Source organism: Schistocerca americana, chromosome 10 (assembly GCF_021461395.2).
Source record: "Schistocerca americana isolate TAMUIC-IGC-003095 chromosome 10, iqSchAmer2.1, whole genome shotgun sequence".
NCBI classification, from domain to species: Eukaryota; Metazoa; Arthropoda; class Insecta; order Orthoptera; family Acrididae; genus Schistocerca; species Schistocerca americana.
Window position 1 is genome coordinate 184,089,661 of NC_060128.1, and position 17,248 is coordinate 184,106,908.

The window sequence follows — 17,248 nt, forward strand, 5'->3', positions numbered from 1 at the left end:
ACCTATCCATGATTTTCTTTCTTCCTCTCTAACCTCCATCAAATAGATGGCCAGTCATCTTCATTTGGACCCCTGGACATGACAGTATCTCAGGAAGTGAACATGCTGACCGGTTGGCAGAGTTGGCTACCAGGATGCCAATTTTGGAAGTGGGGGGGGGTCCCCAGAATTGGACCTTTGATCGACTTTAAGCCATCAGTTGTTGGAGTTCTAGAAATTGGAAATGGCCAGACAGAGGGCAATAAAGGAGACCAAGATCACGTGGCATTCTTCACTTCACGCAGGGGATGCACTGTACTTTGTCGGCTATGCATCAGTTGAACTCCGCTCACACATGACCACATTCTCAGGCACGAGGACCCAACTTCCTGCCAATGTGGTGCCCATCGACTGCCCAAATTTGACTGCTTTTCAGCGCTGTCTGAACCTTCCTGACATGCTACCTCTGATGCTAGTGGCCGATGCCAAACTGGCTGACTTGGTTTTGTGTTTCACCCAAGAAGGTTGTTTCATTGACTGCCTGAGGGGCTGTAGGGGCTGCCCTTGCCTGCTCTGGCCCAGGGGCCCAATGGCAGCCCTTGCTCGGTAATCTGGCCTGGCTCTTACGCTTTCCACCTTTTTATTGTCCTGGCTCTTTTACTTTTGCTGTTTTTAATGTTTTATCTTTTCTAAAATTTTGTCTTACCTGTGCTACTCATTTTTGTGGGGTAACGGATAGTGAGGCAACATCTGGTGGGTTGCAGGGGGTGCATCTCCCACAGCATACTGCACTACAGGGACCTCAAAACTACATTCTGGGCAGAGAAGTTCATCCACCTTACCTCCCTAACACTCCCCTTATACTTCTCATTGATTTTCTCCCTATCTTATTGTATCTTGCTTACAGTCGGGCTTCCCATGATTTACCTTTCTTATCCTTCTTCCGAGGATTGTTACTGGTTCGATACATATAGGATGAAGGGATAGACGACCTCACAGTTTGGTCCCAACTGACCAGCAGCCTGAGTAGTTTTTGGGTGGATTCCCATGTTTGTTTTGGCAAATGCTGATCTAATCACAAAATTCCACTTAAGATATCGAGACAAACAAGCAGTTAAAATAAACTAAAACACAGAATAAGGTGTGCATAATTCACAAGCAGGTGGAGCAAACATTTTCCCTCACTTACAGTATGTTGATAACTGTAGTGTCAGGAACAGCATTTGGTCACAAAGGTTAATAATTAGATTCAAAGTCCTGTATGCTAGAGAAAGGAAGAAGGTGTTTTGTTCACAGCTATTGTAGGGTACAGTTTACATCGTTAGGTTAACTACCTTAGTGCCCACTGCTTCAATCACATAGATTGTATGGTCTGCACAGATTTTGTTTTGTTCAGTTGAATGTGTATGCTCATGTGTAAATCGGAACACTATAAAAAACATTAGTGACGCTTTGCATGGCTGCCAGTCTGCGCATAATTAGTGTTCCAATGGGTTAATTTTAATTTTGTATAGCAAGTCAAAAAAAGAAGCAAGGTAGGCAAGTGGTTCTATTGATATTAATATCGGTCTCTCACCCAGCACTGAATTCTCGTCTGAAACATGTATTAGTGTACAAGGAATCACATTTAAATGTGATATCTATTTTGTCGTCAGTAATGATTAGTATGTGTAGTAATTACAACAAATGTAATTTGATAAACATGTATTAGGCTTCCTGAAAAATAATGTCTCGGAGATAAGTTTTTTTATAGGCAGTTGTAACCAAGCCAGGTTGTCGTCGTGACTGTTACAGCTTTCTTTGATTTAGTTCACAAATTGCAACGCCTAAACTTTCCATGCTAATTAAGGCTTTATTGTGGTCTTCTCTAAATGTGCTATTGACCAAAAAGCGGTTCTGTCATGAAATATTTTCATAAAACTTTTCAATCCCTATTTCACCATCCTTTTTTATTTTTATTGTTAAGCCTGTGAAATCTTTGACGTACAGTGGTGAAATTTATAGCTACAATTCACACTGCGCCTTAAGGATCCCACCAACCACATTGGAGAAAAATGGCAAATTTTTGATGACCAATATTATATGTGAAATCTTAGGTTCTCTTGTTGCTACACTGTGTGTATATTAACTTAAATAAATAAATTTGTGTGTTTGCTGTACTTAAGTGATATTGCTAGTGGGCTGACTTCATTATGTGTCATATTCTCAGAGTATCTGCTGTCATTGGTTGCTAAGATCACATGACATGAGTTATGATTGGCTGACGAAAGCACATCATGCAGTGCATCTTTATTTCATTGCCTTGGAAACTATCATGCTGTATTTCATGAAATTCTTGTTTATACTTTCGGAAATACACGATGCACATGCTGCCGCACTTCTTTCCAAAACAGGTTGTTCTTTATTGAGTTTAATTTCCTAGTGCTGGGAAGCTATACACTGGTGTATAAAACCTTTACCATTCCAAGATTTTGTAAGTTTTACAGCTCCAGTGGAAAGTATATTGTCACTTGACACTGAAAAATGTGCTTTCAATAAGGATATAGTGTATTTTCACCCAGAAAAAATTGTATTTTTAATCAGGAAATCCCAGAAAAATCTGAATTTTTTTGCCCGCATATACTCCCTGCGTAGTAAAAATTTTGGAGTAAGGTGGCCTGGCTGTTTGGCATTGTGATACCATCTTGGGCCCAAGCCAAAGGCATATATTGGATGTTTCGATACTTCAAATGTCCTTTAACCCTTGAGCAGAAGCACCTTTGTGTAATGTGTGCCAACCACAAATAACCTTGTCTTGTACCATTCTATTGTTTACAATTGCGAGCACATACCTACTCCTTCATTACTGTTTCACATAACACATATATTTAAAAACAAAGATGATGTGACTTACTATATGAAAGCGCTGGCAGGTCGATAGAAACACAAACACACATACATACACACAAAATTCAAGCTTTCGCAACAAACTGTTGCCTCATCGGGAAAGAGGGAAGGAGAGGGAAAGACGAAAGGATGTGGGTTTTAAGGGAGAGGGTAAGGAGTCATTCCAATCCTGGGAGCGGAAAGACTTACCTTAGGGGGAAAAAAGGACGGGTATACACTCGCGCGTGCACACACACACACATCCATCCACACATATACAGACACAAGCAGACATATTTTGGTCTTTAAATATGTCTGCTTGTGTCTGTATATGTGTGGATGGATATGGGTGTGTGTGCGAGTGTATACCCGTCCTTTTTTCCCCCTAAGGTAAGTCTTTCCGCTCCTGGGATTGGAATGACTCCTTACCCTGTCCCTTAAAACCCACATCCTTTCGTCTTTCCCTCTCCTTCCCTCTTTCCTGATGAGGCAACAGTTTGTTGCGAAATCTTGAATTTTGTGTGTATGTATGTGTCTGTTTGTGTTTCTATCAACCTGCCAGCGCTTTCGTATGGTAAGTCACATCATCTTTGTTTTTAAATATATTTTTCCCGCATGGAATGTTTCCCTCTATTTTTTTTTTTTATTCCGATTTTGGCCGTCTAGGGACCGCGTTAAACAACTATTTTTCAATGTACATTTCTCCTATTGCGCTCCTCCTCTTTTCTCTTCTGCCAATATGTCTTCATCCTCTCTCTGTGCTGCTCCCTTCGGTCTTCTGTCCACACTGTTCCTCCAGTTCTTCTCTTCTTCACTTCAAATCCTTCAAATTGTTGAATTTTGTCTCTCATTAAGTCTCTGTTGGTTATATCATCTTCTCCTATACCCATCTCCTCTAAGTCTGCTTTGACTTCTTTGAACCAGGTAATTTGGGTTCTTGTCAAAAAACATGAATATTTTCTTTGTCAGCCTTTCATCATTCATTCTTTTCAAATGGACGTAAAAGCTTACTCTTCTCTTCCTCATAGTATCTCCCACTTTCTCAATTTTGTCATACATTTCTCTATTACTTCTAAGCTTCCAAGTCCCATTCTCAAACCTCGGCCCAAGTACTCTTCTAATGATTTTTCGCTCCTTTTTTGCTATAGCTTCCATTTCCTTGTTAGTGTTCATTGTTAAACATTCAGATGCATACAGACACTCTGGCTTAATCACAGTGTTGTAGTGCCTTATTTTTGCGTTAATTGATACTGACTTCTTGTTGTACACATTCTTTGTTAGCTGGAATGCCATTTCCATTTTTCTTGTTCTTGTTTTATTTCCTTCTTTATCTGAAGCATTGGGCTGGATGATTTCCCCTAAATGTTTGAAATTAGAAACCTTCTTTATCTGGCCATACTTTGTAATCAATTGTTCGGTGCCTCTTTTACATTGGTTAGGTACTCTGTCTTTTCAAAGGAGATTTTCAGTCCTGCTTTTTCTGCTGTTTCATTCAGAATATTGATCTGTTTGACTGCTTCTTCCAAACTTCCTGCCAGAATCGCTAAGTCATCAGCAAAAGCGAGGCAGTCTATTTCTAATCCATCCTTTATTCTTCCTAATCTGATTTTTTGTATTCCTTCTTCAGTCGTTTTCTTCCTCCACTCTCTAATAACTTTTTCTAACACACAGTTGAATAGGGTAGGTGACAACCCATCTCCTTGTCTTAATCCTGTTCTGATTTTGAATGGTCTGGATACCTCACCACGGAACTTTACTTTTGCATAGGTATCCGTAAGTGTTTCTTTGACGATTGCGACTGTTTTCTTGTCTGCTCCAAACTCACTAAGGATGTTAACCAAGGTTGTTCTGTCAACGGAGTCGTACGCCTTCTTGAAGTCAACAAACGTGATAAAGATGTCTTTTCCTCTTAATCGTCTATATTTATTAATTAACTTCAAATTTAAAATTTGCTCCATACAAGATCTTCCCTTCCTAAAGCCTGCTTGGTATTCACCAATTTCTTGATCGAGTTGTTTCTCCAATCTGTTTTGTAGGGCCTTAGATAGAATTTTATACGTTACCAGAAGTAAAGATATCCCTCTATTATATTGATAACAGTAATAATTTGTGTTGACATACATCCAAGTGAGAACCGTACTGTAATATAAAGTAAACATAGGCAGGTGAGAAAAAAGTTTTGTTCCAGGCAAGGAAATGACGCAGATTCTAAGCTAGCAGCACAATTCCACAATTACGCAATTACCTGTTATGTAATTAGTAAACAAATAATTTTTGGCAGGTTCAGATGCAGCTGCACTGTTTAATGCTTAGAGTAGGTCATTTCTATTTGGCAATAGTGACATAATGAAAGGTTTATTTTCTTACTGTTTACTTCAAACAGTGATTTAGGTCATGTAATGTAAGTTTATTTTATCATTGTTTAATCACATGGAGTAAACTGATGTTTTGCTCATAAGTGTTTACCTTGCTAACATAAAAACAGTTGTTCTTTGCATGGGTACGAAGTATGCTTGTTACGAAAAACGACGCACTGGCGTGAGGATTAACTTCAGAATTACCTTCATAAAATATTGTTATAACACATTCTTTAGCTTGGGTGTAGAAAGCTTAGTGAATGTGGTGTGGATGCAGAGAGTCCTCTCTGTCACACAGACTTCCAGTTGCAACGATCTGCTCCCTTGTGCCGGCAGGTGAAATCGTCATCCCTGGGCCGCAATGTTGGCCTCGGGGGCCTGGGAGTGGGCGGTTCGGGGAAGAGCTGGAGCAGCAAAGATCTGCCGTCGCTGGGGGGCGGTTCAGGTGGCGGAGTGGGCAGCTCGGCACTGTCATCCGGCTCTGCCAACTGTGCACCCTTTGGCGTGGGGCCTGCGGACGGTCGGTCCCGCCTGCGGGCGGTGACGGAGCGGCTGCACGACCTGTACTGCAGCATGCGGCAGGCGGAGCAGCGCGACGGCCCCGAGCCCTTCCAGCCGGATGTCTTCCTGCATGCCCTCAGGTCAGCAGCTTGTGCTCGGTGTTGTGGTTGTCACTAGAGATCAGAGATCGAGTGAATACAATACTAATGTTGTGGGTTGCCTACATCATTTATGAAAGCTCTGATTTTTAAATAATGCTAACAGGCTTCCTTCCTTCTTTCCCGCTGTAGTTCTGAGAGTATGAAGAGTCTGATAATTGTGGTGCTGTTGTCAGTTCATATTGCTCAATTCATTGTCTCTTGCTGAAGCATGCAAGAGTTGAAAAGCTTGTTGTGACTTATTGTCAGCACGGATGATGAGTTCAGTTTTGTTGCTGTAAAATAGCACTGACAAAGTAAAATGACAGATTGTTGGGATCAGGTGGCCTTGTAAAGAAACAGTGTTTTGTGATTTTTTTGTATGTGTGGATAGGGGGGGGGGGGTGAGGGAAGGGGGGGTGGTAAGATGAAAATTAATTGATGCAAAGCACACAATTGGAAATGTGTTCCTTTCAAGGAGGAACAATGTCTGGAATAAGTTTCACTAGATTGTCCACACTTCAGATGAAAACATACAAATTTTGTACAGTGCAAACAAAATGAATGTATTCATGTTTATTCCACTTTCAGCGTGAGAAAGCATGAGTTCTATGTGGAATGAAAACTGGGCACAGAGCATTGTTAATGTTATATCCCTGAACCGTGGGTTCCTTTTTAAGGAATATTCTTAAGAATTTATTCTACTTACTAGCAGTTCATCAAGAACATGAACACATTTAATCACACTATGTGAGCGTGGAAGTAGTTGCCAGGCAGTAATTGATGAAATCATAATGAAATTGCTTTTAACAAATGGGAATTTTATTTACTTTACTAGCGTCTAAAAACATTTTTTAAAAGAAACATATTTAAAATTATAATCAGAAAGCACACTCTAAATATCAAGTTACAATTTATTCAGAGGCAGAAAGAAACAAATTTTTGACTGCATGAGCTTTCGGGCTGAGAACCTTGCCGCTCCCTTTTGACAGGACCGTAGTTGCGACCGCTCACAACCACCTCTGAAAGAGTACCCTGGTGCCAATCTGCAACACAGATTACTTTAAACTAAAAGCTTTAACAATTCACACAAGCACACAAACTATGCACCCCGTAGGAGAGATGGAAATGGTACAAAACACTAAAATTAAAAAATTACTTTCCCATCAAAGATGCAACTTGATTTTAACTTCTAAGAAAAGTCTTACGGTGGGAGGGGTGGCAACTGTATGTACTAAAATGACCATTTAAATAAAAGCCCATGAAATGCAATCTTGTATAAAATTATACAAGGTGCCCAAACAAGTTAACATGCTCTACAGTACACAGATACCGCCTTTCAAGGTGATAGGCAAGATCAAAACATATTTCATAAATTAGGCCATTACACTCCAAGCAATAAATTCGTTAACACACCAAAACTGAGAAACATGACAGAGGCAGCTCCGAACGACAGACAGACACTAACTGCCTAACAAATGTGGACGATTTCTCAAGAAGACCTGGCGTAGCACCCCCAAATCGCTCTCCCGAACCGTCCACTGCCAGCCGCTTCAACGGATGCAGGAAGGCGCGCCGATCTCCCGTCTTTCCTGGTCCACACCAACCGACCGACTGCTCTGCTGCTTCGTCCGCGACAGCTGCTCCGTCGCGACTGCTCTGCTGGTGCATCTCCCACTCACTTCCAGACACACGACGGCAGAAATACTGGCTCGGACCCAGCCATGCAGAGGAAGCACGCCCACTGGCAAAACGACGTCCCTGCACCAGGAAAGGACCAAGCCAAGCTCCACAAGATGGTAATTGACCGAGGCCGCGGCGTGTAAATCACGAAGGTAGTCCTGAACTCGCTCGCTCGCTCAGACAAAATGCGTTTCTAAACCTGTTAACTTGCAGCTAGGCCTATAAGTACTAACGTGAATTGCATCATCCACTGGAATCTGCTGTTATGAAGTCTTACTGATTAACAGTACTACAGAAAAATTAAATTTAAGATCAATACTCGATAAAAATGGTATAACGGCTTGTTTACAGCATTCAGTCTCTTCTGCCTGACAGTACTCATTACATGCTGGAAGTGGTGCTTTATGCAACTGATAATCATTTTAGCATGATTTTATTTTATTGTACGCCAGTGCAGCCATAACTAATTATAAGTAGGCCCATGGAGTTCCCATCATTATGGGACTAATAACAGTAAGATTCCATAATAGCAGATTCCAGTAGAAGATTCAGTTTTCGTTTGTACTGGCACGCCTAGTTGCGAGTTAACAGAGGTGTAAAAACATAGTTTGCCTGTTGATCTGAGCGAGCGAGCGCAGGACTACCTTTGTGACGTACGCGCCGCGGCCTCTCTTTCTCGTAGGCCTCATAATGACAGGGCCCAGAAGCGCTCGGAGAACCAGTGACACCACGACGTCGCAGCTCGCACCGGCCAGACTGATGTCGTGGGTTGACTCCTGTTGCTGTCCTGTCGACCACGAGGTAGCTACCCCTCGCTATACAGCGTGGCTCACTGGACTCACATGTGCTGAGGCTCAAGGCGAACAAGTCATCCTGTGTCTCAGTGCGCAACTGACCAACCGATCGATCCAACTGCCAGTGAACATTGCCTGAGCAAATTGGAGCAGACTGGCGGCCTAATGCACAGACTCAGATGCAGGAACTAAGCCCTGAGGGGGCGACCACTCGCTGCATTCTCTCTCTGGCGGAGTGGAAAGACTCTCATTTTGCCGGCTTTAAAGGTTGTTCTGAACGACAAACATACTAGCACTGCGCACGACAGACACACTAACTGCCTCACAAATGCGGACGAGCGACAGACTAGCTAGCAGGGGATGGGAGACTGGCCCAGACTGACTGACTGACTGACTGACCCACTCTGACCGACCCCAGACTGACTCACTCACCGACTCCCAGGCTGACCCCTTGGCGAGCTCATAGCACCCCTTAAATGCACGTGAACAGCAACCTTTCCCCCTTTCCCACCAGAGGGAGACACGAAAGCTGCAATTGCCACAGCAGTGCCACTGCCAGAAATGGAGGGCGACTGCCTCACACTACGTGCTGTGGCGTGCTCTTCAAAACAGCAATTTTTACCACAGCTCAATCCCTGTGACAAGAAAACCTTGCTATTTCTGTAGTCGTTTCACTGTCGCAACTTGTGTGTATGAACTAATGGCAAGTTGTGTAGCTTAGTATTCATTTGTATTATTTATTTTAATAGTCACTGTTTAGAGATTGCACTTCATCCTTGTCCCATTTTCTCATACTGTCACTACACACTGGGTAATGCCTCAAAAGTGTGTGAATTGCAAAGTAATTGTTTGACATTCTCTCAATAGATTTCAATAAATTAGTAGCAGTCTTCAAAAAAGTTGCACCTGTATAAATGTACGTATAACTCTACAATGTTCACTGCTAATGGATCGGTCATATGCTGGGATTAAATTGCTTCTGTCATTCAGGCAGGTTGGATGTTTGTGACATTTCAACTTGCTCTTGAGAATGGTTATAAAGGCAAAATCGTGATTGTGTGAAATAAATGAAGAATAATTTGCAGTTGAATGGTAGAAATTTCTTTCAAAACATGGAAGGAATGCTGTGAGTCTGCAGTTCTATTTGTGAACTCTGGTACTTGCTCTCGTTTTTGAGCAAGCTGAATCACACAGCAGACATGGGTGTCGAGTTGACGGTAGTGGAGACTAGAGTGTCAAGTTTATGGGCACATGGAGGCTGCAAGTTTGGAGATGACATTTTAGCACTCGCTGTCAGATTTAAAGCGAGTAGAGTGTTCATTTCTGATCTCTAGTTTCAGTGCCGTCAAAGATACTGTGTGAGTTGTGCACTTTTGTAACAGTAATAATAATCTTGTCATGTCTGTAACATGCTAATACGGTCTAGACACTGTATTTTGGCGGTCAATCTGGCCGCTGTCTTGAGGTGAGAGCAGTGTTTGCTACTTTTTACAGGGAATGATTATCACCGTGAATGGCAATCCTTCTGTATGCCGCAGAGAACAAAAAATGCCTTCGTGAGAAATCACTATTTCTGTCCCATTATGCAGAATGAAGCCACAGCGCTCCAGAGGGATTGGACGTGGATTGAGGAGTGCGATGGAGCTTGGAAGTGTCTTATTTGTCAGCTCTCGACCTGAACAGACATTACTTTCCTATCCTCTAGGAAACCACACTCAAGCATACTCAGTGCCTCCCGAGGCTCTGACGTCTCTTTTACTTGTGAAAGTTCGTGATGAATTCACAATGGACTGTAGCACAGTTTCATGTCGGACTAATTGTTTTTGTGGTGGTCATATAAGTGTAGATGATAATCAGATGAAAACCAAAACCTCAACAGAAGAATGAATTGTGAACCTTGCACAGACACTCCTGAAGGAGATTGCAGTGCAACTTGAGGAATTCTCTGAAGCCATGGGAATTCCTCCAGTGTCAGTATTTCGTATTCTGACAAATACTTTGAAGAAAAGAGAAATTTCTGCAAGATGGGTCCCACTCTGTGTGACTGAAGAGAAGCAGAAACACCTGGACATTGCAACTTTGCTCAGAGACTTGATAGTGAAAGTCAGTTTCTTGTGTCAAAGTGACACTATAGATGAAACATGGGTTAGAAACTTTGAACCAGAGTTGAAATCACAGCCAGATGAGTGGACAACTTTAGATTCTCCATGTAAAAAAAAAATGATGACTTTTTTTCCTTATGGTCACCAAGGAATCATCGTGGCAGATAGTCCCATGTGGAACAGTGTCATAGCAGTGTATTATCTTAACATCATGCAAAACGTGCACAGAAAAATGCACAAAAAAACTGACCTCAGTTGCTCAAGGCTGGGCCACTCATCCTCCACAACAGTGCTAGTCCGCATATCGGCAGTGTTGTAACCTAAAAACTGGGAAGTGTTGCTGCATTCTCCTTACAGTGTGGACACGGGCCCTCCAGACTTCGGCGTGTTCCTGAAGTTGAAAAAGCCTTCATGTGGACATAATTGTCTTTCTGTGGAAGAGCTTTCTGCCACTGTTACCTGAGCCATTTGCAGACGACGTGGTGTCTTGGATGGAATAACATATCTTCTGAGACGTTGGGATTCAGTCGTAGAGAAGCAGGGAGACTATATCTAAGGACTGTAAAGAGGTATTGAAGAAAGAAAAAAAGTGTAAGTAAAAAATTGGTGTGCATTATTTATGAAATGCTCGTCTTAATTGACAGATTGGACCTTCTGTGCAGTGCTACTAGCCCATGCTACGTGATTCCCCCTTCTGTAGTTGGGTGAGTGCACTGAAAACGAACTCGGATCTATTTGAGCTATGAAAGATGTAAACCATTTTGTGACAACTCTCCTGTATTGTAATTGCATACTCTTATCTGTACAATTACTTTTACAGCTTTGAGTGATATGGAGTCCTAATATATTGTAGCTCACAATACGTTATAACATGCACTGCTGTACTGATTTTGACACTAGAGACTCGTGTGACAGTTCTGATATGTTTTTTGTTTGTTCGAGTATTTTCATTCTTGCCCACACCCTTTTCTCTGTGACTTCAAAAGTTCTGCCAAGCTGCAGTGCCAAAGCATAAGTGAGCCTCCACAGCTGGTGGAGATGCACATTTGCCATCGTGCCTCATCAACATGCTGAGATGACTTCCTTTTGTATCCATCTGGATATACTGGATTTGCTGTATTGGCCTCAGGTAATGTGGAGCTGCTTGTCCTAACCCTGCTGCAGAGAAAATTATTCTTGTAGCAGGAGTGGTCTCTGGTGATGTGGAGGTTAGCTTACCTCAGGCAGCTGCAGAGAAAATTATTCTCACAGTAGGTCAGGCCTACGTTGTTGTCCCTGGTGTGATTGATGGCGCAGTTCTACAATGAGATGATTGTGAGATTGACAAAACTTTTTGTAGAAGGCACGTGTGCTCTTCTGGATTCTGTCCCACGAAGTGGGATTAGCATCTTTGCACCGCAGACGAGTTGAATACGGCCTCAGGAGGTGCAGAGTGAGTTTGAGGGCAGTTCTGCAGATCTGTTATGTACATCGGTGGCCTTCTCCCACACTACAGCGATGTACTCTTAATGCTGGTCGACAAGTGTTGGGTAGTGTAATGCTGTGATACGGCTGCAGTGACAACTGTGGATTAACCAGAAGCTGTGAGGTGCGGAGATGCCCCACTGCTCTGTTTCTGATGCCACGTATATACAGGGTGTTACAAAATGGTACGGCCAAACTTTCAGGAAACATTCCTCACACACAAAGAAAGAAAATATGTTATGTGGACATGTGTCCGGAAACGCTTACTTTCCATGTTAGAGCTCATTTTATTACTTCTCTTCAAATCACATTAATCATGGAATGGAAACACACAGCAACAGAACGTACCATTGTGACTTCAAACACTTTGTTACAGGAAATGTTCAAAATGTCCTTCATTAGCGAGGATACATGCGTCCACCCTCCGTCGCATGAAATCCCTGATGCGCTGATGCAGCCCTGGAGAATGGCGTATTGTATCACAGTCGTCCACAATACGAGCACGAAGAGTCTCTAAATTTGGTTCCGGGGTTGCATAGACAAGAGCTTTCAAATGCCCCCATAAATGAAAGTCAAGAGGGTTGAGGTCAGGAGAGCGTGGAGGCCATGGAATTGGTCCGCCTCTACCAATCCATCGGTCACCGAATCTGTTGTTGAGAAGCGTACAAACACTTCGACTGAAATGTGCAAGAGCTCCGTCGTGCATGAACCACATGTTGTGTCGTACTTGCAAAGGCACATGTTCTAGCAGCACAGGTAGAGTATCCCATATGAAATCATGATAACGTGCTCCATTGAGCATAGGTGGAAGAACGTGGGGCCCAATCAAGACATCACCAACAATGCCTGCCCAAACGTTCACAGAAAATCTGTGTTGATGACGTGATTGCACAATTGCGTGCGGATTATCGTCAGCATACACATGTTGATTGTGAAAATTTACAATTTGATCACGTTGGAATGAAACCTCATCCGTAAAGAGAACATTTGCACTGAAATGCGGACTGACACATTGTTGGATGAACCATTCACAGAAGTGTACCCATGGAGGACAGTCAGCTGCTGATAGTGCCTGCACACGCTGTACATGGTACGGAAACAACTGGTTCTCCCGTAGCACTCTCCATACAGTGACGTGGTCAACATTACCTTGTACAGCAGCAACTTCTCTGATGCTGACATTAGGGTTATCATCAACTGCACGAAGAATTGCCTCGTCCATTGCAGGTGTCCTCGTCGTTCTAGGTCTTCCCCAGTCGCGAGTCATAGGCTGAAATGTTCCGTGCTCCATAAGACGCCGATCAATTGCTTTGAACGTCTTCCTGTCGGGACACCTTCGTTCTGGAAATCTGTCTCGATACAAACGTACCACGCCACGGCTATTGCCCCGTGCTAATCCATACATCAAATGGGCATATGCCAACTCCGCATTTGTAAACATTGCACTGACTGCAAAACCACGTTCGTGATGAACACTAACCTGTTGGTGCTACGTACTGATGTGCTTGATGCTAGTACTGTAGAGCAATGAATCACATGTCAACACAAGCACCGAAGTCAACATTACCTTCCTTCGACTGGGCCAACTGGCAGTGAATCGAGGAATTACAGTACATACTGACGAAAATAAAATGAGCTCTTAACATGGATTAAGCGTTTCCGGACACATGTCCACATAACATCTTTCCTTTATTTGTGTGTGAGGAAAGTTTCCTGAAAGTTTGGCCGTACCTTTTTGTAACACCCTGTATATGTCTGGCACAGGTGAGCCGTTGGTCAAGGATCACCGCAAGACACTTTGTGTTCTTTACCCCTAGGATGGGGACTCCTTGGGTTTTACAGGCAGCAGCTTCCTTTGGGTGAAGACTGCTGCCTGGCTGTTGATGGTGTCGAGTTCAAGTTGGAGTAAAGGGGACCCCTCGCAGAACAGTAGTATTGAGTTGCTGACAGCCACACAAAAAAGGATCGAACTTGCTAGCTTCTGAAAAAATTCCCTCCCTCCTCCCCACACACATCTCACATCCTGTTGCACGATAATGCCCATTTCCACACTGGCAATCAGGTGAGGACTATGCTTCATCAATTTTTTTTGGAAAACTCTGAAACATCCTGTCTACAGCCTGGATTGTTCACCGTGTGATTTTTCACACATTTGCTGACCCAAAGAAAGATGTGTGGACATCAATTTGTCAGACAAGGAAGTGCAAGAGGGGTTGCGGTTGCGAATCAGTCAGCAGCTGAAACAGGAATTGATCATCTCCGCTTCCAGTAATGTAAATGTCTAAATATGTGTGGTGATTACTTTTGAGTGGAACAAGTCTGAGGGCACATTGTGGACGGTGTTCAGGAATGCACACTTCTAGCTCATCTTCCACTTGTGCCACAGCATCAAAGTGCCCAGCTTGACTGGTACTGTCAGATGATCACATGGAAGGTGGACTGGTGCACTGTGATCTTCAGCCATGAAAGCAGATTCTGCCTGCACGCAACTGATGGTTGTTTGCGTGTACAATGTAGACCTGGTGAGCGCTGTCTGGCAGAGTGCATTTGTCACACACACTGGCCTCACCTGGAGCCTTATAGTCGGGGGTGTGAGAAGCTCCAACTCTCGTTCACCTGTGGTCTCTCTGGAGCGGCAGTAACAAATGCTTGGTACGTGTCAGAATGTTGTTAGGCCCGTTCTTTTGATGTTCTTGCAACAGGAAGGTGGTGATGTTCCAGTGGGGAAAATACTTGCCCACTCACTGCCTGTGAAACTCCACGTGCTCTGCAAAAGATGCAGCAAGTTTCCTGCTCAGCACGATCTCTGGACTCTGTTACAATTAAATTTGCGTGGAACATGATGGGGGGGACGAGAAGTGACTCGTCAACTGACAACTTGTTCAGAACTGTGTGAACAGCTAGAGCAGGTGTGGCATAACACAACCCAGGACAGTATTCGCCATCTGTGCAATCTGCTGGGTACCCGAATCAGGAGCTGCATTGCTGCCCATAGAAGCTATGCCATGTACTGAAATGGGTGTTTCAGTTTGGATCGATACCAAATGTCTCAGAACTGCATGTGCTGTTGATCTGTAAATATAATAATTTCATGTACTCCTTATGCACTTTTGCAGTGATAAATCTTGAGTGAATTGGAAGCCTCTGACAGGATGTTCTAAACTTTCATCCGGCAGTTTGCTTGTGATACGTGAAGTCAGTACTCAAATATCGATTGCACAAAGCAGTTTGATGCAACTCTCAGATTTTCTTGAGAAAATGACACTGAAAATTTTCCGATAGCCTTTAATACAGTAAAGTAAGGTCAGTTTTTCGACAAGCTGTTTGGTTCGGTGGTAGACTGCTAGCCTGCCACATGGGTGCCTAGTGTTTGGTTACTGCCTGTGGTACATTTTTAAACGAAGGTGCCCATTCTATCAGTTCTGCAGTGAGTTTGATACGTAAATAAGAAAAAAGTTAATGTGTAATGGTTTTTAAAATTTAAACAATCTTTTCGTTGCTGATCTTTTGTAAAAGGTCAGTAATTAAGAATTTATATTTGCAGTGAAAACTGGATTTTGTGTGCAATGTATAGTTAACATTAAGACAACGTGCAGTCATAAAAACAATTAGATATGCTTTAATTAGCATATTGACCTTTCTATATGGTACTGAAGACACTCTGAAGACTTAAAATCAGATTTTCTTGAATTTTTTAGTAGGAGCACCATTTAGTGAGACTGATAATAGTTCTGAACTTCACGTACTGTGAATATAAAAAATTCTAAGAATTGGACTGCCAAGTGGTTTCCTAGTAAGATAAAGTAGGGTGGTGCCCCATCTATGTAGAGAACAGAGTTCTTAAGGCTTTGTAGACAGAGCCCGAGCATAACATGGACCAAAGCTGTTGTCATAAAAAGGCAATGCTTGAGTATAAGAAAGACCACAATTTTCTTGACATGAGAGCCACCTGTCACTTGATAAATGGACTCTTCGCGTATGAAAACAGTGTACAAACCTTGCACTACCTGTCCCTTCGCTGGTGCCTCCCATTGTCAATTTCTTGAATTAGTTTGAAAGAAACATTAATGTACGTAACAGCTGCTGCTGCGAATGGCTGAGGCAGTATGTTCGCTTTGACATTTTCGTGCTTTTACTCACTAGGTTTTGCACTTTGCTGTAATTCTGCTACAGATAAGTCATGTTTCTTAAGAGAGCAAGATATTTTGGAAGCTCAAGAGGAAGTAATTGCTCAGCAACTCACCTCCCACTTTTTCCTTGGAAAGATAAATATGCTTGTCATTATTTTAAAATTTGTAATCTGAAATAAACGTGAAAAATAAATCTTGACGCTTGGTCTTTTTTTAAATATATATTAATCTTCAAGGTACATCAAATACATGTGTGCCAGTAATGCTTTAAATGCTGGCATAAGTGGCCAGTTTCCTAGGCCGGATATTTTTCAAAGCGTTAATCACATCTTGTACCAAATGTACTTACATAAAGATTTCAAACATGTTGGAAGTGACTGAGTCTGGTAGTTATTTTCTTTGCAAACATAAATGATCCACAGGAGGCAGCCCCAGTCTTTTGTAACCATGCATTCACTTCAGGGTGCTCTCTTCACCGCTCTCGCGGTGATTCCGGTTGCCAGTTTGCCCAGATTCTGTGACGGAGACTGTTTGCTGTAATGTGTGCTCCTCCTCAGGGAAGTGAACCCGATCTTCGAGGGCAACCAGCAGCACGACGCGCACGAGCTGCTCGTGTGCCTGCTGGACACGGTGCGTGAGACGTGCCGCCTGCTCGCACTCGTGCCGCGCCCCCCTCCGCCGCCGCCACCCCCCGCGGTCCCGCCCCCGGCCGCGGCGCCGTCCCCTCAGCCTGCCCCCGCCTCCAAGTCCAGCTGGGGAGTGCGCAAGTCCTGGAAGAAGAAGAGGCCGCAGCCACCCCAGCAGCAGCAGGGGAAGGCGACGTCGGGGTCCGTGTCCGCACTGCGCGGCAGCTCGCCCAGTCCTGTGCCGGAGAACTCGGCTGCGGAGGCGGTCAACGGAGTGGCCTCGTTGGCAGGTGAGACGATGCGTGAACTGTGTCCTAAGTGCCCATTGGCAGTGATAAATCTATGCTGATGATGTGATTCGCCTCGCGTCCCCCTCTTCTCCTATACTGGAATGAAGTTTACGCCTTGATGTCTTAAAAATGTGTGCTATCATCCTTTCCCTTCTTCTTGTCAACACTTTCTACAAATTCCTCTCCTCAGCAATTCTACAGGGAACCTCCTCGTTCCTGATCGTTAGGATAACTCAAAAAGAAACAAGCCGGAGGCTGAAAAATGAAAACCTCTTAGGCACCATAACAACATTGCTTTTGTCTGATTTCTTTCACAAAGA

The 17,248-nt window shown here is 43.3% G+C and overlaps 1 protein-coding gene across 1 annotated transcript in view; it reads left to right on the top strand.

Annotated features, from left to right (window-relative positions):
• LOC124552373 (ubiquitin carboxyl-terminal hydrolase 1) overlaps positions 1 to 17,248 on the top strand; it is a 73,906-nt gene that overhangs the window by 14,091 nt on the left and 42,567 nt on the right. Inside the window, exons 4-6 of the mRNA XM_047126637.1 lie at positions 5,538 to 5,842; positions 16,570 to 16,672; positions 16,742 to 16,928. Of these exons, the coding sequence (XP_046982593.1) occupies positions 5,538 to 5,842; positions 16,570 to 16,672; positions 16,742 to 16,928 (595 nt within the window). The remainder of the gene's footprint in view (positions 1 to 5,537; positions 5,843 to 16,569; positions 16,673 to 16,741; positions 16,929 to 17,248) is intronic.